The sequence below is a fragment of the Crocodylus siamensis genome, chromosome 4 (assembly GCF_052110815.1).
Source record: "Crocodylus siamensis isolate JL-2025a chromosome 4, ASM5211081v1, whole genome shotgun sequence".
Lineage (NCBI taxonomy): Eukaryota > Metazoa > Chordata > Crocodylia > Crocodylidae > Crocodylus > Crocodylus siamensis.
The window spans coordinates 58,811,695-58,835,483 of record NC_143398.1 but is presented as its reverse complement, the minus strand read 5'-3'; the positions used below and the strand labels follow the sequence as shown (position 1 = coordinate 58,835,483).

The 23,789-nt window shown below is 41.9% G+C and overlaps 1 protein-coding gene across 1 annotated transcript in view; it reads left to right on the top strand.

Moving 5' to 3' along the window:
* The window catches only part of SCAF11 (SR-related CTD associated factor 11), a 79,108-nt gene that overhangs the window by 4,999 nt on the left and 50,320 nt on the right, over positions 1–23,789 (top strand). Inside the window, exons 2-3 of the mRNA XM_090042394.1 lie at positions 20,318–20,398; positions 22,830–22,990. Coding sequence (XP_089898520.1) covers positions 20,338–20,398; positions 22,830–22,990 — 222 coding nt within the window. The 5' untranslated portion in view covers positions 20,318–20,337. The remainder of the gene's footprint in view (positions 1–20,317; positions 20,399–22,829; positions 22,991–23,789) is intronic.

Genomic DNA, 23,789 nt, shown 5'->3' with positions numbered 1-23,789 from the left:
GGGCTTTTTGGCACTTTTATCTAGCTATTAGATGTGCCAAAAAAGCCCCACTAAAGTGCCTGAACTTTATTATAGACACCGCAGAGCTGGGTAGAAGCAACATGCTGCCTTTTCTGGGCATGCATGGGGCTGATAATGGGCATTGAATTCAAAGTGCATCTGTTTGGGGGGCGGGGATTGTTTGTTTTATGGCTGCAAGCACCAAAACAGTCAGTGCCTATGACCATAACCACCTGCAGTATGCGGTGTGAGAGGCATGGGTGGTTGTATTGTTTAAAAAAAAAAAGGCTGTTGTATGGCACAACTTTCTGCTTGGTTTAAGCAGGTCAGATGACAAGTATGAGCTGGTTACATAAGTGCAGGCCTAATTAGAGATATGTCAAGTAAACCTTGCTTCATCTGCCCTTTGCTTCACTGCCATGTACCCCAAAGAGCTGTGAGCACACCAGGTTGAACAACTCAAAAAAATTTAGCCCTGTTCTTGCTGCAAGCTGCATAATTATTGCGTGCTTGACCCTAAGCTGCTTGGGAAGGCAACATGATCCACAGGCGGCTGACAGTCAGCACGTACCATGGGAGTCCCTGCTGTGGCACCAGGGAATCTGCTGGGGCTCCATCACTGAAACCCCGGCAGCTGCCTCTGCGAGTCCGGACACACCCGTCACACGTTCAGATAGCAGCTGGGCACAAATCGGTTCTAGAGCTGTGACGTGCTTTCAAGCAGTAACTGTGGAGTCTTTTATAGCTGGCAGTCACTTTTAGGGTGGGGTACCTACTTTGCACGTGTGACTAGCCTCAATTTATGGCGCGATTCAGGAGGAAACTTGTGCCAACCAGGTAAGGTGCAGGCAGGGCCGTTAGGGGCCCACCAGCAAGGGCCGAGAGATAGCGGCCACACGCTGCACCCTGACACAAGGAACCGCGTGCGGGAACATAGCAGGCAGCTTTGTAACGTTCCCCGCACCCCGTGACGCGACTGGCGCATGCGCAGCGACATGCTTCTACTAGCGTAGGCCCCGCTTTGAGGAGGGGAAAGGGAGCCAGCGTGCTGCGCCCCCCTACCCCCGCCTCCCTCTCATTGGCTGCCCAGCGCGGGCCAGCTGCCACAGGCGCCGCCGGCTCGCTCCCGGGCCGGGAAGACCTTTCCCACAATGCCCCTGGCAGCGGCGCGGGCTGGGTTTGGCGGCACCAGGCCAGTGTCGCAAAAAGCTGGGGTGCAGCGCCGCCACGCGGCTCCCAGGCGCAGCGCACTGGCCGCTGGGACGAGCAGCGCAGACATGTGGCTGTGCCGCCGCCGCTGAGGAGCCGTAGCCGCCCCTCCCCGCCCGCCCGCCGGGGGGCGCCTGCCCCGGCACGGACACAGCGGAAGCGCCTGAGGCGGCGCAGGCAGCCGCTGCCGCCTCCATGTTGGCGGGGCCGGCGCGGCGCTGACGGGGCCGGAACCTGTGATCCGCGGCGCCAGGTAAAGGCGGACCGGGAGCGGGGTCCCTCTGCCTCCAGCCCCTCCACCTCCCCCCCCAGCAATGTGGCTGGTGCCGGAAGCGGGTTTTGTGAGCCGGGAGTGGGGCAGAACCGAGCAGGCCGCGCCGCCAAGCCACGAGGGCAGCGGGGGCGGGGCTGCGGGCATCCCCCCACCCGGGACAGATCGTGCTTCTCGCCCGCCGCCGAGTTGGAGGCACCTGGCATTCGGCCCCGGGCGGGTCCGCGGCAGCTGCCGCTGCCACTGCCACGTGCCAGCCGCTCCGCCCGCGCGGGGAGGGGGGGCGCCGCGTCCTTCAGCCCGTGCTCCAAGCCTCGCTTCCGGGCGGCCCCGGCGCCGTCCCCAACGAGGCGTGAGCGGGCGGCTCCTAGAGCCCGATCGGCGCCAGCGGAGCCTGCGACCCGGAGCGAAGTACAGGGGGAAGCTGAGCTGGGCTGGGCTGTAACAAGTGAGAGCAGTGCTCCCGGCTCTCCCCTCCGGAGTCTTGGCCACCGGGATGAGCCACAGTCCTGGAGCTGCTGCGGTATTTACTCTAGTCCAAGCTGGCTTCAGACTTGATTGGACTCCCCTGTAGTTAGTTTCTCTACATGTACAATTATAATTGTCTTAGTATGGACTCTGATCAGTGGAAAGCTGCTTCAAGCTCATCTCCTGTGCTGTGGCAGGGGAAACTGCAATGGAGGACAAGGGAGCAGACCCCTATGCCTTGCTCCCCTGACCTTTGCTCTTTCTATCTGTCCTACCTGCTGCTTAGGCCCCACTGTACCTGGCCCCCCTTCCACTTGCTCTTTATATAGTGTTTTTTTTTATATTTATACTGTACTGGGGCACAAAGGCCATAATGAAGTTCGATTTCATTGTGAGGAATGTTGTACTGATCTAGTAAATTACAGTCCCTGCTTAGAATAGTTTGTTATCTGAAACTTTAAGGGGTTCAAAGCATTAGGCTGGGAAGGGAGGGGTGCTGTTCATGTTTAGCTTGGATTTTTTTCTTAATGACAAATACAAGTGGCAGCCATGCTGCTCTATCCTTCAGTTCCCATTTAAATTTTCTGCCATGATACAATTCAAATGTTAAGTCCAGCCTAGTATAACTTTTTTTTGTTTTTTTTAACAAAACTGGATCCTTGCAGCAATCCATTAGGGTTGCAAAATAATTCATTCTGAGGCACTTTACAGTTTTACTGAAACGAATACCTTTTGGATTCCTGTTATTTTGAGATTTCACTACTATGATGTCTACCTTTGTGTGTAGTACTCCATTTTGAGGCCATTCTTTGCATCTGAGAGAAGTTATGGTGTTCTTTTACAGGGTATGGAACTATGGTACCTTGCAGGGCTTGTGCCTTTTTTGTTAGCTTATGAAATATGAATACATAGCTGTACAGTGAATTAAACGTGTGTGTAACTGGTTACTGTACACACACACACGCACACACGTGTAATTGTGTGTGTAGCTATGTATTGGAGCACTGTTAATATATATGTGTGTGTGTGTGTGTGTACAGTAACTGATTATATATGGCATGATTAGTTCCTAGGTGGCTTGTGGTGGGATGGCCAAGTGTTACAGGCTGCCTCTGTGTGGTACGCAGCAGATTAAGGAGAGAGGGCAGGAGCAGAAAGCCAAGTAGCAAATCAGGCAGGGGAAGAAGGGAACTGGAGTGGCACTTAAGGAGGGATTGGGCTTAATTCACAGGATGTCTGCCAAAAAGGTTGGCCCCCACTGGCCTTCGGATTTATAATGGATCCCTAAGATTCATTTTATACATTAATAAAGCTGTTGATTTTCATTGTAGTAATGTCCTTTTGCTTCAGGTTTCTCTAAAGCCTTTTAGGTCTGAGAGAGAATTCAGTGATCTTAAAAAGTACGGGGAGGTCAAAGTTAATCGAGTATTACTGAAATAAAACATTTGCAGTGTAATTTACACATTTGGCATTTGACATGGGTCCCCTCAAGAAACAGCTGATTTTTAAGGGTAAGATAACTAGCTTATTGGAATTGTGCTTTCTCAGGTAGTTGTTTTCAAAATATTTGGACCAGTGGAGCATTGTCTGATCCCAAATTAATTGCATATCCCTGTGCAACCTTGTTACTAAAATTTCATTCGGAAGGAAGACTGAGAACCAGGGATTACTTACCACAGATTCTCAAATTGCAGTTTGGGGACCACTGGTCTGAAGTACTCAACAGCAAAATAAGAGGAAGTGAGAGTTAATTCTTCTTTTGTTAGTCCTGCTACTCCTACTTTGGCAACAATAATTAATTAAAGATTAGCAGAAACTTTAAATAACAAATTAACGTTACAGACTAAAACTGACTATTCTGTTGGATGTGTAGTATTTTAAGTTGTCTTCTACGCAATTCTGGGGAGTCTTATGGTACTTGCAAAGAAGAAAAATGAGGTTGTACTTTCTTTTGTTGCTTTCTGGAATATATAGAAGATTTAGGAAAGAATGTTTGAACATATTTTTACATGTTATTTGTCCACTTAACGTTGCAAATACCAGGGATACTAAGTCTTGTGTTTCCTGCTTTTACTAGTAGTCTTCTTGGAAACAGCCAGAGAAGTCGATTGGGAATTGTCACTTAAGGCTTGCCTATACTATAAAACTCTTGCTTTTAGGAGTTTTGGCAGCAGCAAGGGGCCTGTAGCACAACCCAATAAGGTACCAGCTGCCAAAGGGCAGCAGCTGTTGGTAGAAAGTGCAGGTGTGTCTACACGTGCTTTCTGACAACTTCCTTGTTGTGGAAGAAGTCTTCTGTAACTTGTGGTGCCACTGTTGCCCTGTTAGTAGAAAAAAGGGTTCTACCATCAGAAGGAGCTGTGAATATAGACTTGCTCATAATTTAACTGGTACAACTTTGCCAACAAAACTATGTAGTTCAGATCAAACCTTTGAAGCCAGACTGTTAAATCTTGAACAAAGTTCTTTCCTGTCAGTTGCCTTTACACCTGTACAACACTTCGGAAAGAGTTTTAAATGGTCTGAATAGAACTAGTGGCTTGGGTTTCTGTCATTTGATATTTCTGATGTCATCTTAAAGTTCTGTAGTTGTGAATAGTCTTCAAAGATATGCAGCGAGCACAGAACCTGAATTTCTTTTGTGGTAAAACACAAAAATAACAAAGCATCCTTTTCCCTTATTCAGACATTCTTTGTGATATTATAAAGAAGTAAATAGTTAACATTTCCCTTGCTCAAGCTGTTGTTGAGACATTTTATTGCAGACTCCTCCAGTAGTATGATTTGGTTTGTGGGGCTTGTTTCTGGTAAATACCCATTTTGCCAGAAAGTAAGGTAAAAAAACGCAGTTTGGACTTAGTGGGGAGTAAGTGGTGAGCCTTAGTTTCTGGCAGCTCAAGGACCACCCCCAAGAAAATTCTCTTTCCCGAACAGACCATTTTTAACTTTATAATAGAGAATTCTGTGTCAGAGGAGCATAATTGTCAAGCACAGTGTTCCTTCTAGAATTTTAGATGGGCCAAAGATACTGAAAAAGACCAGGGTGCAGAGCTGCTTTTGAGAGGACTGGGATCTTCAGCTTCACACCCTTCCATAACTTTTATCAATTGAGTGGCACACAATTTCAAAAGCTAATTAACATATTACAGTGCTTACTTATCTCCTTACACCAGGATTTCACAGTAATAATGGGGGCATGGACTACCAGGGGCAAGCCTGAGTCTGACTTATCTCCTTATTTCTTCACACATCACAGCACCCTTAAAAGAATCTGAGAGTACCCCAGGGTATCTCTGCACCCTGGCTGAGAGTGAGTGGTCTTCTCTAGGGTCTTGTTATTGAGGACTTATTGTTGTTCAGTTCCTTTCCAATTGGAGTTGATAGAAATCATTATTCACAGTTGCCACTATGGGAGAGCTTAGTGTTAGCAAGGAATCCAAATTATGGACTGAATTGACGGGTTGTATGCGCTGGTCTTGTTCACCTGAATAAGATAACGTTGTGATAGCCAGCTCTTCAAAGTGTTTTTCTATCGGTACTAATTCTGTCTTGGTCAGGTTCAACTTCAGTCTGCTGCTCTTCATCCGTGCACTGAACTTATCCAAGCACTGAGCCACATGGGAGGTAGTACCATGATTGTATGATGCAAAGATAAATAGATGTGTGTTCTTCTACCAGCTCTTAGCGCTTGAGTTATATTCTGATCAGTTTCTTGTAGATGTTGAAAAGTACCAGAAGAGAATTTATCCTTGTGGTACCCCAGCAGCAAGGGATCTAGTGGTACAGACGTAGTTTCTCATCACTACTTGTTAGGTGCAGCCCTTGAAAAAGGATTTGAACTACTTTAATGTATTTTCTTAGACTCCTGCTATCTCTCTCGGGCAAGACAACAGTATCTAGTGGTTGAGAGTACTGAATGCTATGGAGAGGTTTGGGAAGATCAGGAAGGAAGTCTGCCTTCTATCCACCAGTTCCACTAAGGTGCATTGTATTTTGTATCCTTTCCAGGGCTGTCTTGAAATATTATTTTAGCATCAGTTGCACAAATTTACTGTTTGTCTTAGATTAGCTTCACTGTGAGCTTGCTCAGGAAAGGAAGTCTTGATGGTGAGTAATAGCTGACTAGAACTGATGTATTTGTCATGCGTTTTTTTTCGTTATCAGTTGGACTACTACATGTTTGAAGAAAGAAGGGAAGATTCCTTCTCTGAATGATACTTGGCAAGAGTGACACAAGTAGTTTGACTGACTTTTAACAAGAGATGTAGTTATCTGTGTTAATCTGAAGTCAAGTAGAAGGCAGAGTAACTTTGTACCTATATAGATTAACCAAAATAGATATAGCTGGCATAACTTTTTGTGGGCTGAAGCTCACACTCGTCTGTCGCTGGGAAAGGATGTGCACAAAGCAGTGTGTAAGAAGCACAGAAATTTGAATGCAAATGGCAGAATGGGAAGGGCAGAGGGGAAGGTGAGCTGCAGTGTGCGGAAGCCTCCAAAATCTATAAAATCTACTTTAATTAGCCTATAAGGTGTAAATTTGACTTGTCTTTTACTTAACTTAGCCATGCGCTTCCAGGCTTGTTAAAGACTTGCAAGTCTTGGGCTGAGCCTTTTATTTTTATAGTATTCAGACATTCCTGATGGGCAAATGTTCTGAACTATGTGAATAAGAATAGGCTGTTTGTTGGTGAATTGGTTTTATGTTATTTGGGAAGTTTTTGAATGTTGTGATCTTTTTTCAAAGAAGTCTGATTATTTCTTTCACAGGCATAATATTTGTGCTTTATTCTGTTGCAGGCTTCACATTCTTCAGAGTGGAATAGTTTACCATCCATGAGGTGGAATTTGGCAGCTTCAGTGGAGCTTGGAGGAGGGTTGTCTTGGCATAGACTTTGGAGGATTACTTATGCTTTACCTTTATAAGCATTTGGATCAGAAATCCAAATGATTAGTAAATGGGCAGTGAAGGAACGTGTAAAGTTTGGGGTTTTGGGGGTTTTTGGGGTTTTTTTGCACATTGCTGAAATGTGTCAATTTCTTAGAAAGACAGTTAGAGGTCTTTCAGTACCATTCCTAGCAGTGTTGGTGAATGTCCTTATGAATCCTCTGGCCTGTAAAAACAGTATAAAATCTGTTAGACCCAAAACTAATAATTATTCTTGCAGGATAAGAGCGCATCAGTTACTGATGCAGCTAATAAGTGAAACTTCTTTGTAGGTCAGGAATTTATGCTTTGTCAACTTCTATTTTTACATGAAATATGCTCAATTTAGTCTTCTGTCCAGTTGAAATGGTATATATTGAGTAGTAGTTGTTGTGGGCATTTCGTAGGACTACGGTATGAATACATTTTGTTAAGCAGGTGAGCTAGTTTGTGTATACTGAGAGAACTAATTTCCTTTTACTATTGTTTACATACCAGATGTCTTTGAATTAATGTCTTTGTTATAGATATTTATCATAAAGCACCAAAGGCAATTCACCAGTATTTCTTGATAAATTCTTTCTAATGGCTGACACTGCTAACCATAAAAATAATAGGACTAACAAAATGTTTTGTTGGAAAACTTTTCAGATTGTGTAAAGTTAACACAGACGTTTTACAGGCCAAAGCTAAAGTTTGTAAGGTTGACCTGGAGAGCATCTTCAACTGGTATGCCATTCCTTCACTGATCAGAACACTGGTTCTCAATTAAGTGTCGCCTTAATATAATATAATATAAAAAACTCACTGAAGAGCTCAACTTTGTCTCTCCTATCTGTTATTAATTGCCCTAGTCTGTCCTGTAGGGGTCCTGTGTTACTCTGCACCCTCTTTTTTTTCTGAAGGACTTTTTGTTGTCCTTATTTTTTGTTGCCATCCTCAGTTCCATTGCTGCATTGGCCTTTCTTATGACCTGCAAGTGCAAGCCAAATAGGTATATTCCTCCTTTGTGGCTACCTTCTGCTTCCACAGTCTCTTTGCCTCTGTTTCATCCCTAGGTTTTCCTGCATTTCCTTGTTCAGCCACGAGGGTTTCCTGGCCCCCTTTATGTGCAATGTGATTGTCTCCTTTTGTGACTAAAGGATTGTTCCCTTGATTGTTCCCTTTTGTATTTTTTTTCTCCAAGATTTGTCTAGGATAGCTTGGGTGTGAATGTTAGGGGCAGTGGATTGGGTGCCTTCCAGCCTTGTTTCTCCATGATTCTCTGAATGTTTTGTTCTGGTCATTGATAGGATACTGGATCAGATGAGCTTTGAACTTGATCCATTATGGCACTTCCTGTGTTGTCTAGGTATTGTCCATATAGTCCTCTAGGTGTGAATATGACTCAGTGCACATAAGATTGGATGCTTCTTGAACAATATCTATCCTGAAGGACTTTGCCCTGGCTGTAACTGTGTGTGTAAGAGGTGAGGCAGCCTCAGCTGCTGTGGTGAATGCATGCAACATTTATGTTCCTCAAATGGGAGATGTAGCTTTGAATTTGATTTCTCCAAAGTCTATGTATAAAAATTAGTTTTACTGAGTCTCTGTTTCCTCGTGGTTATTTAAGAGAACATCTGTGGTTCTCCTGTGGCCTTTTGTCGTGTCAGGTGATTTGTATGGGACCTCCCCTCCAACAAGTTATGCCTGTGTTATGCCATGGGACCTCCTATCAAGTAGAGCTGTCATGTGGTACCCCCCCCCCCCATACCAGCTGCTTCCTGGTCCAGTTCTGCACAGTGTCTTCCAGGCAGTTTCAGTTCATAACAGCACAATGACACCCCTGAAAAGCATCTTGCAACACCTTAATTGAGAACCAGTGTTCTGATCAGCAAAGGAATGGCGTACCAGTTGAAGATGCTCTCCAGGTCAACCTTACAAAGTCATATTAAACTTAAGGACATACTAAACTATACCAGGTGCTGATAATTCAAAAAGAACCCAGTCTTATGCATGGCCTAGACTATTTGTGAGGCCAGCTTGTCTACAAGAACCAGTAACTGTAAAGTAACTTATTATTCCTGTAATATTGACAGTGACCTTTACCTTGCCTTACATTGCACTAGTTGTAGGTAATTTCTCAATTGGGGGGGGAACCCTTAACCTACACTTAAGAATAAGAATCTTTCACTGATAGGGTTGGACATTTGGCCAGTCAAAAAAAAAAAAAAAGTCAGACATCTGGTCATATATTTTTAATACGGGTAAAATATTGTTATATATTAAGACAGTGAAGAGAGATAATTTAATCTGCAGTAGGTCAGATACTTTATGCTAATTACAAAAAAAAAAAGCTAACTTCTTATAAAACAGTTAAATTCTAAAAATTGTAATGAACTCTCAGACCTATCATTGTTAGGTAAGTGTAAATGTGAATGATATTCACGACCCAAACAGTTCTTTTTTTCCTTGGCTTTTTCCCTGAAACCCCAGAGAAAGCCCAAAGTTATTGCGGCGGGGGGGATGACGAAAAACTAGAAATAAAACGCGCATAGCAGCTGTAAAAGTCAGCTTTTATAAAATGCAGTCATGTTGAGCAGGCAACAGGCCAGCTCTTCATGCATGTTGCTGTTTGCATTTGGAGATGCCTGCAGTTGCATAGATGGCCAGGTGGAGAAGCTTTGGTAAGTTGTTGGTTTTGGGTCTTCCTTCAGTACAGAGTAGCTCCTGCAGCTCCACCTGGCTTATAGGGGAAAGGAAAGGAGGCTGGAACAACCCAGGAGAGAGAAGCTTTTATTTTTTAAAAGTGGCTTATTTTGATTTAAACTCTTCCTACTTTTAAGAGGGGTGAGGGGCTTGTCTTAAGCTTGAGGAGGTACTAAAGAATATGTGGACAGTCTCGGTTAAATATTGCCAAGTTAAGCGTGTGTGTGTGCACAAGCATGAGTACAACCCCTTAGAACGAAAAATAGCTTTAGGGAAATGTTCCTTCTAGTCATTTCCCAATTAGTATAAGTAAAATGTGTTTAGAAATTTTACATTAACTTGCAATTATGTTAGTCAAAAAGAGGCATGTACAAGCCTACATGCATAGAAGTATGTCTTGTAATCTGATTTCCCCCCACCAGCCTTCTCCAGGTTCTCTGTTTTTATTGGACTTATTTCTATTGCAACATTTAAATTTTGATTTGCTACTGTACTGACTTGATTTCAAGGGAAGTTCTGTTGTCCCCTAGTGCCTATTCTGCCTGTTCTACATGGGTGGTGGGGGGAAAGCCTAATCTTGGAGTCACAAATCCAGTAAAACTGCAGTACTGACAGTCAGAAGAGGAGGCAGGAATCCACTTGCTGAGGTAGTGATGTGAGACCCAGTGCACTGGGGGAGTGTGGGGGAGAAGTGGCAGGGAAGCCAGGCACTGAGGGAGTTCACGGTCAGGGATAAATGCCTCTGTACTTCCCCCACATACACTGCTTGCCCCTGTCCCTCTGCGTTACCCACCTCTGCACTGAAGACTTTAAGATAACCCTCTGATAATTACTTTCTAATATATGGAAAATTATAACAGACTTATAATCCATGTATAGAATCTAAGTTTTTTGGGGATGGGGATCACCTCAAATTCCAAGTTGTCTTAAATTTGAGTAAATATGGTAATTGAGGAAATTCAAATGTGTGATTCAGCACCATGACCCTTCCCCTTCTCTGCACATGGAGTGTGCCAAGGTTGTTTAATAACTTCATATTTGTCATACAAGTTCTGTAATTGAATACATTTATTTGAAACATAACACTTTAACAAAAATAAATAAATCATCACGTAAATACACTTATGTGAACATTTTCCTTGTGTAGCATGCTTAAAACAATTTTTTGTTCTGTGTAGATGTGTTGGGACATACTGATTCTTTTTGAGGCTCTTTCACAGCGGAAGTGAAGAATTTGTCACTACTTTGTGGTATACTGTTTTTAAAATGCTTCTGTTAACACATGCTAAGGTGTGTTTTGCACAAAGACTGAGATAAAGATTTTCTTTTTGGAATCATAGTTTAAATTCATGAGTACATATATTACAGCTTTAAAGCAAATATCTTTAGTATTTAGTGGGGAAAAATGTAGTTTGTGCATAATTGAAAAATAGTTAATGTTAAATTGTACCCATCACTTTGTTCTAGGCTAATATTGAACAAGAAATGGCATGTCAGAAATTAATACTTGTAGAAGGCATATAAGCAACTGAAAAAGTATCCTGTAGCGTTGCTTCTAGGCACTTCAGAGGAGGACAAGGAGCAATGTCCATAAACTGTTAAGAGGATAGTTTCAGGTTGGATGTAAGGAAGAACTTTATGGTAAGGGTGACCAGAAACTGGAATAGACTTCCCAAGGAGGTGGTGCAGTGCCCAACCTTGGAAGTGTTCAGGAGTAGACTGGACAGACATCTTGCTGGGATCATTTGGTCTCAGCAATATTCTTGCCCAGAGCAGGGGGGGTGGACTAGATGATCTTTTGAGGTCCCTTCCAGGTCTTAATTTCTATGGTTCTATGATATGATTCTATTCCTAAACTACATATTTAATGTATTTCTTTTGAAGGGTATTTACATTTTTCAGAATTCATTTCTCTTGTTTTTGGAGCACTTACCTGATGTCATCTTTACCTCTGCTCTTTGTAAACACTAGTTTTCCTTTCTCTTCCCCCTCTCTGACCGCCCCCCCCCCCAATTATTTCATGTCAACTGCTCAATGATTAACTGAATACAGGTTCTGGAGTGTCATGTGCAAAACCAGTCAACTAAATCTGACATAATTACAACTCAAGTACCAAAATCTCTTAGAAATGTATGTTTGCCTGATTGTGCATTCAGGAGTTGCCTACAAATTCAGAGAAACTAAGCAACTGAGGGAATGTAACAGATTAAAATTGTTCTTCGTAGCTCCATATTGATTGTAAATGTATTCTAAAAGGAACTTTCACAATGTGACAGAATTGTAATAAGGGAGCTCTAAGAAGTACCACTCAAACATTCATAAATTTTATGTCACTTTTATTTTCATTTAGAAGTTACTTATATTGGGGCAGGATAAAATACCTCACCCACTAATGTTGCCCAACAGCCCTGTTCCACACACACAAATCTTTAATTTTGCTTTTGAAATTTAATATCCCCTTTATTTATCAAAGATGAACTACAGAACACATTTGAGACTCCTTGGGTGCTGATCAAAGTACTCTTAACTTCTTAACTACTTGCTGTCTGTAATACTCCTTCAGAACTAGTTGGGGAGGATGGTATTTCCAATTTTTTGTTGAATGACTTCTTTGTGTTTTCAATTAAAAGAAAACCAACACAGAATTTTGTTTGCTTCATTGTTTGAAATGTTGCCAGTTCATGACTGATGATAGGTAGGAGTCTACCTAAATTGCAGGGGGACTTACCAGTTTTTGCAAGTTGATTGCATTCAGCATTTTGCAAGTCAATTGCAGTGTAAAGTTCTAATTTTCTGGTTGTTTCAGAACAGCCCTGCCTCCTGGCACTGATTGGCAGAGAGGCCCAGGAGAGATGAGGGAGTGGCCACCATCACGGTTGCTGGCTGCTCTTTGTGAGGCCTGACCCTCAGTGCTGATTGACCTAGAGAACCCAGTGTGGGGATGAGGGGCAACTGCTGTCTTGTCTGCTGCCCTCCATGCTGGTCCACCAGCCAGTGCCTTCCCTTCCTGGCGGTGAGGATTGCTGGCTTCCGCTGGGGAATCCACACTTTATTTTAATTGTTCTTTTTGTTGTTGATTTTTGCGGATTTCATAGACAACCCCAGGTTTCACAGTTTCCACAAATCTGTGAAACCATGAATTAAGTAGGTTCTTAGTGATAAGATTAGAGACAACTTTTTAGAGCTTTTATGAGTTGTTTTATGGTTTCTCTCTGCTCAGTAGCTAGAAAATATTTTTAGAAGCTATTGTAAAAATGTTTAAATACCTCATTACCTCCAACAACCCTAATATCTAAAACACTGCTTATGTTACACCTGTCCTCTGGCAGTAGTGTTTTATTTTTTACCAGACAGTGTATTGAAATCTAGTGCTTGGTGCACTTCAGACTGCATGTCTTTCAGTGGTATTCAATGTTTGTTCATAAAAATAGATCTGATGGTAAGAGGAATGATTAGTCCAAATTTCATGCATTCCTGTCAAAATAAAGTCTGGATCTATTGAAGAGCTGCTAAATTAAACTGGACAATCTTTGTCTGTATAGTTCAGTGCAGGGGCCGTGCTTAAATCTGCCGTGTATGTGTGACCTGCTTAGGCCAATATGCTCTGCCCTGCTGATTCATACTGAGACCTCAGTTACTTGACAGTTTCCCTGCAAAACTGAAGTGAAAGCTCTATGTAATGAAAATTGGATCTAAATGTGAAATTATGTTTCCAGAGGGTTTGTCTGCACTAAAAAAAAAATTATTTTGCTTGTTTAAAGCATTAAGTATGAAACGTTCAACCTGGCCTTCGTTTGCTTTCTTCTTTTACCCATGTTGTGCTTACTCCTAGGGGACAGTCCAGTTACATGATTCAGCTGGTAATGGTTCATCCATTTGTGTGTGCTTAATGAAGCGGCTGTCACTAGTTATTAAATAACATGAATTGCTAATCAGTTTATTTTAAAACACATTTTTAACAGCTACATTTTACACAGTGTTCCTGATGAAAACATGATAATGTTTAAATAAAAATTTTAGAGCAATATTTTATTCCTGATTAGTTTAAAAGGAATAAATGTTAAATTCACTTTTTGACATGGGATTATGACTATAAAATTTAGAATCTGCTCTTTAAAACTACTCTGGAATTTTGGAATCTCTTACAGATTAAATCAAGTTGGAGTTTTGTAGCTTTGGTCCAGGAAGTATACAAGAAATGAGGAACTTTGTGATAGCTTCTATTGGACCAGCTGTCTCAGTTAGAAGAATTCAGGTTGAAGGAAGGACACTTGATGTATGAAAGCTTGTCCAATAGCTCTTTCAACCATACAATTGGTGCAGTAAAAGATACCACGAAGAAATCCTTGCCTCTCTCACAGATTAAGTTTCAAGATCTGTACCATCTCATTAAGAAACTGTTCGGCTTTAAGGGAAAAATTTAATTTTTGTAAAGCAATTTTGATGGCATGTTGTAAATTTTAAAATTCCATTACACTTCTGTTACTCTAAGACCTGCCTTTCTTGGCCAGAACTATGTTGCTTCATATAGCAGAAAAACAAATTAATGTTTCTACAAGGTGGGAAAATAAACTTACTGATCTGTTCTCTACTGATAGTAATGCTTTGCTATTTTGTTTGCGAGTGGAATATTCTGCATGCTTTGTCCCACTTCAGGTGGAGAAAGGAACGTGAAACACTTGGTCAGTAAAGAGAGTTGGTTACTTGAACATTCACATATCAGCAAGACACAAACATATTCTTTTGTATACCAGAATCCCTTGAAAAAGGAAGAAGCCTGGGGAGGCTTAAGCTGTGCCTCCCTTTTGACTGTCTGTACAGTGAGAAGGAAACCAGCATGGTCCCAGACCAAAGTGGAAGGGAGCTGATTTGGTCAAATTGACCATGGGTATGGGTTTCTTGGTTGGATTTCTTAGCATTTGAGAGACTTGGGTTGTGGTCCCTTGTGGGTTTACTTCCTTATTTAATGTACATGTAAGGAATCTTCTAGTTTCTGGACCTGTCTGGGCCAGATGATGCAGAATTGAAGGGTGTATTCATTGTTTTTAATTGATCATTGTAAAGTTGTATGGAACCTCAGAGAGATCCTTTCTGGAACTGGAGCGATCAATACCTAGTGCTACACCTTCCTCGAGTGCCAGTCCAGTTCCTTCCCCTTCCCAACCTGCTGTGTTGCTTTTTGCTCCCTCTGTGTTCCCTGCTTGATCTGTTGCTCTGCTTTCTGCTCCCTGCTTTATCTGCACTGTGCTGCCTATCCCCTCCTCAGTCTACCATGTGCCACACACAGGCTGCCCATGCCTTGGCCACCCCTGATCTAGTGAAAAGATTTTCAAGTACAGAAGTAGGTGGACTTGTGTAAAGGCCTCTGAAACCAGAAACAACCTCAAACTAATTAAAAATTGTATTGGGGAAAACCCCTTCTCTGTTTACAAAACAGCAGTCAATTAAAAATCATTGATCAGCTTTTACTGCTTTTAAAACTCTTCTAAAACAAATGTATTTATTCTGAAATAGAAATTTATTCTAATGTGATTCTGCATTAACTCATTGCTCATTGCTTCAATAGGTTTTTTCTTGTTGCATAAGGCAGCCACTTTTCTTTTGATTGCACAAATAAACTAATCTCATTTCCTTTGGCTGTCTATCACTTCAAACTGTTAGGGAAGTCTAATATGGCAAGTTTGATTAGTGAGGTTATTAGGTGTGTCTATACAGGCAAGAGTCATGGGATATCATCTATTTCTTTGGGGTTTTTTGAGTGGGGTGTGAAGAAGTGCCTAAAATAAGGTTGGGGATAGTAAATCATCCTTAATTAATGCACATCCTTAATTGTAAATTTTAAAAGCAAGATCTTGTCTAAATGTACAGCTTGCATTCAAGTAAAGTGTTTCTAAATTCAAGCAAGCCTCTGTAGACATACTTAAGACAGCTTATATCAATTTAGTTCATTTGTTTAAATTTTCATATGTTTATTTATTATAGTGTAAATTATTGTTTTTATACCTGTAATTATTTGGAATATTGTGCTTTGAAAAAAAATAGATTTAGGCATTTGTATGCTTCTATTTTTATGGGGAAGTTAAATGTAAAAATGCATTTATTCCAGGTCCTGTTTAAATATTTAATGAATAGGGATTAGTGAGTACCAGATGCATCTCTGTGACTGCATGTTAAAGTATGGATTTCATAAGGTATTGCCACAGCTTAGAGCATGGCTGTCCATCCTTGAAGTGGCCAGGAGCTGCATATGCCACAGGCTGCACCAGCAGAAGTCACAGATCTCTTGGGTTATGCAGGTGCCCCCTTGCTGCGTTGTGCATGTGGGCAACCCAGCTCCTATCCTCAGCTCCCTGGCCCTAGGTTCCCCCAGCACCATAGGTTGCTCAGCCCTGTCCTGCTCCTAGAGGCAGGTTTCAGAAGCCAAAGGAGGGAAGAAGAGCCCAGAGACCTCAGGTGCTTGCAGCTGGAGCACTGAGGGAAACCGTAGAAAATGAACCTCTCATTGGCCACATGTGGCCTGTGGGCTGTTGTTTGGACAGCCTTGACCTAAAACATGAACTTGATTTGTCAGCTGCTCCGTGGTGACTCCTTATGTACTTGTTTTTATCTCATAAGTGGGGGAGCTTGGTTTTCTCTTTTTAAAAAGAAAAACAAACCCAAAATCTGCATTTTTCTGTGATTTAAAATGACACCTGTATATATGTATGTATCAGTTGAATGTATTGTTTTATTCATATATTTCAAATTTTAAAGCATTTTGGAAGCCTACCAGTGCCTCAATCATTATAAAAAAAAAAAAAAAAAAATTCTAAATACCTATATATTTTACTGTTTTGATTTTTCGTTGTTTTTACTGTAGAAAATCAGCTCCCTCCTGCCCCTTTCACTCACTAGGACATGTATACAGCTGCGGCTTTCCCCATCACTGCTTTGCGGTGCTGATCAGCTCTGATATCATGGTGCCCATGCCATTGCCCCTCACTCCCAAGCCACAGCACCCTGGCCCTGCTGGTGCTTCTCACTCCATCCAACCTCATAGCCCTCCAGCGTGTAAGGGTGTATGTGTGCACAGGCAACATGAGGTGGTGGGGGGCACAGGTGACACAGTGGGTGGGGTCAGATACCTGGCCCCTGAGATTTCTGCACTCACAGCAGGATGCAGGGCAGCAGCAGGGCTGGATTGGCTCTGGGCAGGAGCTGCCTCCATGACCCAGTGCAGGAGGAGTATTGCACCACCATGGCTGTCAAGGTGAGGAATGGCAGTGGTGCAGAGTTGTGCCCCCACTGCTGCCAGACAGCTGGGGAGTGCCTCAAGTTGGCAATGGCAGCACGGCACTCTCTCCTGTGCCAGGTCCCACCCTCTGGGCCACAGAGGCAGCTGCTTCCCAGAGCTGGTCTGACCCCACTATAGCCCTGTGGTCCACAACCTGCTGTGAGTGCAGAAGTCTTGAGTGGGGCATGTGCCCCTCCATCACATTGCCTGTGCACCCCTGCCCCCCTGCAACGTGTTGCTTGTGGCCTTCTCCTCCCACCCCCCCACCATAGACTTACCTGGAGGCAGCTGTGGGAGCTGTTCCACTGCTTTGCCTGGGCTGCCATGTGCAAGTGTGCATGCACACTTGCACATGGTGCCCCTATGTCCCACTCCTCCCCAGCTCTAGCAGCCCCTTGCAGGCTGGAACATTGCCAGCCTGCAAGGAAAACCCATGGCTTCCCACTTTTTTTCTCCGTTAAAGGAGAAAATCCGTGTTTTTCTACAGCTAATGGAAAACTTGGATCCCCTCATAAGCAAAGGTAACTTTCCCTCAATGAAAGCAAGCAGGGCTGTCCAGCTTACATATAGTTTAACTTATTTTTCATTGATTTACCAGAAACTAAGAGTGAAAACACAGGTGGTTATCAAGGAATAACTGATTCACTGCAAGTTTTTATTTTAGCTTACCTTATGGTAATTGTTTTGTGTGCATGTATCTTTTGAGTCTTTGTAAGAGCAGATGCATAGTGGTAGGGAGTTGGTTTAATTCCTACTTAGGTTCTCACTTGCTTTAATTTTCTAAAATGTTTTTGGTCTCTCGCTCCACTCTCTGGTTGAGAACTGAAGAAAAGACCCATTCTCTTATTGCTTAATAGTGGGAAACTCTGCCATTGCTTAGCAATTTTCTACCTTTTAAACCTTCAAGAAGTTACTTAAACTCTGTTCTAGAAGGTCCAAACTTAATGGTTCCTGACTCTTCCTCCCACTGTTTGCTTTCCTAAAAAGTGTGCCTGTCCAAAATGGCAAATTTAGGATGCAGATAGATCTGTAGATGAGTATTTATCTATTCCTGCAAACTTAAATTGGCATATCTAGTCAACATAACCAAGTGTGACAGTGCAACAGCTGCCACACATGTAAAAACAATTCTTCATGAGGGGCTCTATCTAGACAGGAAAAAAGACAGCTTGCAAACTTTTGCCAACAGAATGACTTCTGGTGACAGGGTTTTTTCTGGTGTAGACTCTACTGAGGGCACAGAGCTTTGGTCTAATTCCCTGGCAAATGCTTTAACCATTAAGCTGTTACTAGAAGGTGACTACCATCACCACCTTTTTTAAAAGCAGTGTTTTAACTCCCTTTGTCTTTGTATATGTTGGGAATGATCTGAGCGTATCCAGGTACTTCATGGCATTTAGGAATAGGAAAGCTTATACTGAATCCCCAGGTAGGCTTAGGCATGAGAGAGATCCTGAGATGCTCACTTCACTCAAGATGACAATACCTCCAGGCATGTGCATTACCAGTTTCAGTAGCTTACGTAGCTTTCCTGACAAAAATGTAGGTGCCTCGGCATTTAGGCAGGTTTTTATGAAGTGCTCCTTTGGACTTGGGTGTTTAAAGTGCAAGTTGGGCCAAATTTAGGTGAGATGGATGTAGGTACAATTGTAATTTGGCCACAGGAGTCTAAACTTCAGAAAGAAGGGAAGATTTAAATACATAAGGTTTAGTGACGGCAGGTTTTACTTTGTCAAGGTATTACTTTATGGTGAAAAGAGGACAGAGATCCATTATAGTAAAAGCAGAAAGAGGAAGGACTCCCTTTATTTTTCATTCCCAAAGCTAAGCTAAGGAGAGAATATTCTAGCTCCTGATGCAGTAAACAGGCTAGCATTCAAACCTGTATTTCTGGTTTATTACTTTGCAGTCTGTGAGTCATGTGGGATGGAGGAACCAGAGACTTCTTTTGTACTTCCTCTTCTCATATTTCACTCTTCAACAGATGACGGTACCTATTGACCATTTTATCTATGTATGCTGTGCCCATCACTCTTAAATTTATACCTATGATTTTGGCCTGTTACTAGACCTATATGCTATTCCATCTTGTGATCCTTTTGGAAACCAGAACAGGAGTTTACCTTCCTCATGATGAAAGTATTCCTGTGTGCCGCCCCCCCTCCCTTCTCTGCTGTTGTCTCTACCACAGTACTTTCTGTTTAGGCTTGCAGGATCACTCAGTTTTCCTATTCTTCCACATGCATCTAAAACCTGCTCGTTCTTTCTCCACAACTGGTAGGGAGGCAAATGGCAGAATCTAGTTGTTTTGGTAATGGTACAGAAGGAGTAGCTTGATAGGAAGACTAAGGGGATCGACTTACAAAGACAACTTAAGAATAGTAAATGTTATTTTAATAATAATGTTTTTCCTTTAAAATATGGCAATATTTTACAATATTAGAGTTTGAGAAGAATATTTGTATACTTTACCTATATAATTATATGTCAGTTGCAGCACTTGTATTCATACAGTTTTGATATTTAAATAGGTACATCTCAATTTTACAGGGTTTTTGCGGTTTTTTTATCCTTTAGATTAGCCATCTACTTTATTTTCAGTGTCTCACTGGACCAGTTCAAATAAAAAAAGCTACAAAGTGTTCATATTAAATGGTTCATAGCTGCCTTCTACTACTCCTCCTGCCAGACAGACACCTCTGCTCTGCAATTATATAATGAAATAGTATAAAGTATTGGGAATACAGTTTTCCCTCGATTTATGCGGTACGTGTGTTCCCAGAGAATAGCACACAAATCAAATTCTCATAAAGCAAACCCACTTTACAATGTAACAAATAGGGATTGGTTCCCATGGTGGGGAGGGAGGGAGTGAGGTTGGGACTAGGGAAGGGGTGCAGCTCCTAGGGCTGCACAAGGCAGCAAAGCAGAGGGAACAGGATGGCACGCACCCCAGTCCCTGCTGCAGCAGCTGTGGGAGCAGCCAACACCAGCTGCCTGTAGCTGCTGGGCTGCACCATGCACCAAACCTGCCAAGGCTCTGCCTGTCCCCACACACCCCAGCTTCTGCTGCAGCAGCCCCAGGAGTGGCTGAAATCAGCTGCCTGCACCAGGGCACGGCACAGCCCAGGAGCAGAGGTGAATGGGGACAAGCGGAGCCCAGGTGCAAGGGGACAGGTGGAGCGTGGTGCAGCCCAGTAGCTGCAGGCAGGTGGCGTTGGCCCTTTCCCCTCCCCCCACCAACTTACCTGCTTAGGTGGGGGGGGGGTATCTATGCGGATTGCATATGAGCTAAATTTGCCTTGTGTATAACGAATTACGGGTCTAAATATGCTCATCGCATAAGAGCAAATTCACATATAAAGAACGTGCATAAATCAAGGGAAACCTGTATCTTCATAAAGTTGGTAGTGGTTTAATGTTTAAAATTGGAATATAAGCATAATAAGAAAAACTGAATTATTGCTTTAATATTTTACAGATTGTATTTCTCAAATAGAGATGAAGAACAAAAAGCAATACGTTCCAGATGTTGAAGGTCAAAAACATGAAGACATGGAAGGTGTGTGGATCTATATGTAACTTCTATATTGTGACAATAAAATGAATGATGTAAAATTAACTTTGACTATCTATCTTTTATCTTCCCCTGAACTAGGGCATTGTAGGTAGTAGAAGTAAAACTATAAACTTAAGTTAGCATAACAAATGTTTCTCTTCCCATTGAAGGCCCCAAAATCTGTTACTTGTGGTATCTCTATCCTGATCATAGTTGTCAGACACAACCCAATATTTCAGGCAGGGGCTGCCCCAGCACTCTCCCAGCTATTGCTGCTAAATTACAAAGTAGTCTTCATTCATCTGTGTTTTGAGCTGAAAGAGTGTTGGAGAACATGTCCAAACTATCAACTGGAAAAATGAACTAAAACAAGGTAATTTATATTACTGTATTTACTTGCACAGCGCACACCTTTTTTCCCAAAATCATCCCCTCCCCCCACCCCCAGTTTTGGAGTGAGATAAGCTGATTTTTTTGCCCCTCTTTTGATTCCTGCTCAGCAGTGTAGCAGCTCTGGCATTATTCAGGCAGCTGAGGGAGTCAGTGGCCTATTAATATGCCATTGAGTTAGTGGCCTATTGCTCTTCCCTTCACAGGTGTTAACAATCATCTCTCCTTTCTAATGGTCATTCCACTAGTCAAGCTAACCTTTTGCTGTCTGTTAGGGTTTGTGGTCTTACACTGTTTCACAGCTCTTCAGCTGTTTTCAAAATTGTAGGTAGGACCTACTGAATTCATGGCGCAAGCAGGGTGGGCTATGGTTCCTTTAATCTTGCAGGTCCCATTCCCTTGCCGCCCCCCCTCCCCCCAATTGATGCAGGGGCCCTGCTCGCAGCTCGCTTCTGGTCAGCGGACAAGCAAAAATGGTGCTATTTTTGCGTCATGCTACTAATTGGCTGAGGGGCCCCAGATGGCCCTCCTGTTTGCTGTTGACTAGCAGGGACGCAAAAATGGCACCGTGTTTAAAGCCATGGTTTTAGCTTCCGGGTCTTCCGCTAATCGGCAGTGAGGCAGGGGCCAAGGGGTGAGGTGTGCGTGGGGGGAACATGCAAGATTAAAGGAGCTGCCATGCACTCTACTTCTGCCATGAACTTGGTAGGTCCCTAATAGGTCTACTCATGGAGACCAGTCTTCAGTAGCAGGTATGGTCTTAGTTAAGCCAGAAAGAGGATGAGTCAGCTGAAGATTAGGCCCTGTCCCTGCTCTCTGCAGCCATAATTCTGGCTTTATAATGCTTTTCAAAAACAAGGTGTGTATTATACTTGGGGATGTTATATTTTAAGAAAATATGATAACTGGTTTTGAAAACAAGATAGTAGCAGAATTAAGAGCACTGCTGCATTTACCATATGCAGTAGGAATTTATTAAGTTAGAAGTAGTGTTAGAATGATGTAGCCATGGTGGTTCAGGAACTGAGAGCGGCAAAGATTTTTTAAGGTTATATATTATTGGACCAGCTGCATAATTGGATAGAGTTAAACAAGCTTTTCTAATACAAGACATTCTTTCTTAAGTCTGAGGAGTGAAAACCAAGCACAGCACTGTTTTTGTTTGTTTTATTAAACATTTGGAAGAGGGGGCAAGAATTTCCCAGAGGTGGCAGAGGAACAGTAAGCATAATAAGCAGGGATTCTGGCTTTCTCTTTTAAAATCTGAAATTCTTTGAAAGATGAGGATTTGGAGGTTTTTAATCCATGATTAAAATGAAACACCTGTGGGCCTTCCCCTCTCCCACTAGAACTCTTCCAGCCTGCAAGGGGAAACCCACAGTTTCCTGCCTTTCTCTTTTTAAAGAGGAAATCCAAGGTTTTCACTTTCTAAAGGAGGAAAATCTGCATTTTTTTTCCCATGGCAAGTGGAAAGCCCGGATTGCTGATAATAGATTAGTTTGATCCAATTCTAGTTTTGTAATTTCACTCAAACTAAAATGAGGTAGATATTTTGTTCATTTAACTCATCCTGATATGTTGAAGTACCTGAAACGTGAGCAGTGTTTAGTGAATGGGGAGGCTTTTATGTGAAGTACTCATACCAAATGCAGTAGGAAAATGCTAATTCAGTAAATTGTCATCCTTAAGTTTTATTTTTAAAGGCTGAGAGTTAACTTTTCTTTGGACAGAAAATAATAGGTGTTTCTGCTTTTCAGGATTTTCCTAGTCAACTACAAATTCCTTTGTGAACTAAGCTGTTTTAGTTAGCAGCTTGACTAGAAAGTAACTAAAACACTGATAATTAGCTTCCTGCTCTGCTTTTATAAAACTCACCATGTTAACTGTTAATGTATCATACAGACAGCATTGCATACAAATTTGAGGAACTAAGGAGATTCTAATATATGGTAATATCACATTCAATAAACTGCTTCTTACTCAAATCTACAATAACTATTTAACAAAATGGCAGCAAATTTGAAAGTGTCATTGGTAATAACAGGTGAAGAAAAAGAAGACAGCTGTTCCTGTTCTGCTGGCTTGTTACATGATGAAGCTGACAGGTGCCCGATCTGTCTAAATTGTCTTCTAGAACAGGAAGTTGGTTTTCCAGAAAACTGCAGTCACATCTTCTGCATGACCTGTATTCTCAAATGGGCAGAGGTTAGTCTCTTGGAATACATTACACCTTTTTTTCCTGAAATTGTAATAGGAAAAATAATTAGTTAGCTGACATAGTTACTAGTTCAGTTACCACTGTTTTTTATGGCAATATATGCATTCTAATTGATTAAAAATAAAAGATTTAATTATTGTTAGAATGAAGTAGCTTTCTTTACAGTATAATGAAATAATTGGATACTTTTCACTTCCTTTCTTAAGACCTAGCTCCTGACTGCTCTTGTGATGCATACGAAAAAGCCAGTTAATGATGGCTAGTTGGAGGGTTAAGTTGGGATAACCTGCTGTTATAACTGCAATTGCTAGTTACATAAAAAATGTTGTGTTTTTTTTTTATACCCACTCTATCAGCCCTTCATTTTTTAAAAACTTTTTAGCTCTGCAAAACTTTCATATCCTTAATTGTGGATAAATATAATAACTTGATGTATAAAAGTAATGATCATAGCTGCAGTTTTGCTGTACTGTTATAATCAGTAATTATTGTTTAGGTTCTGTTATTTGTTGAAGGTTAACGGAAAGCTTTCTTTTGTCATGTGCATTTTTCTTATGACTCTTACAAGTCTTTTCCCTCATTTAAACACTAATTTTGCTGCTGTGGGTTAGGTTGTCTGAGAATACCAGCCAATTTTGATTTTAGTTGGAAGTAGAGAAACAACACGTGTTGGTGTATAGTTTTTTTTTTTCTATAGCCATAGTTTATGTTTCCAGTTTGAAGGAAACAATTTTATATTTAAGTTTTGTCCTTTGAGTTAAATTGCATTTTAGTTAACATTAACTC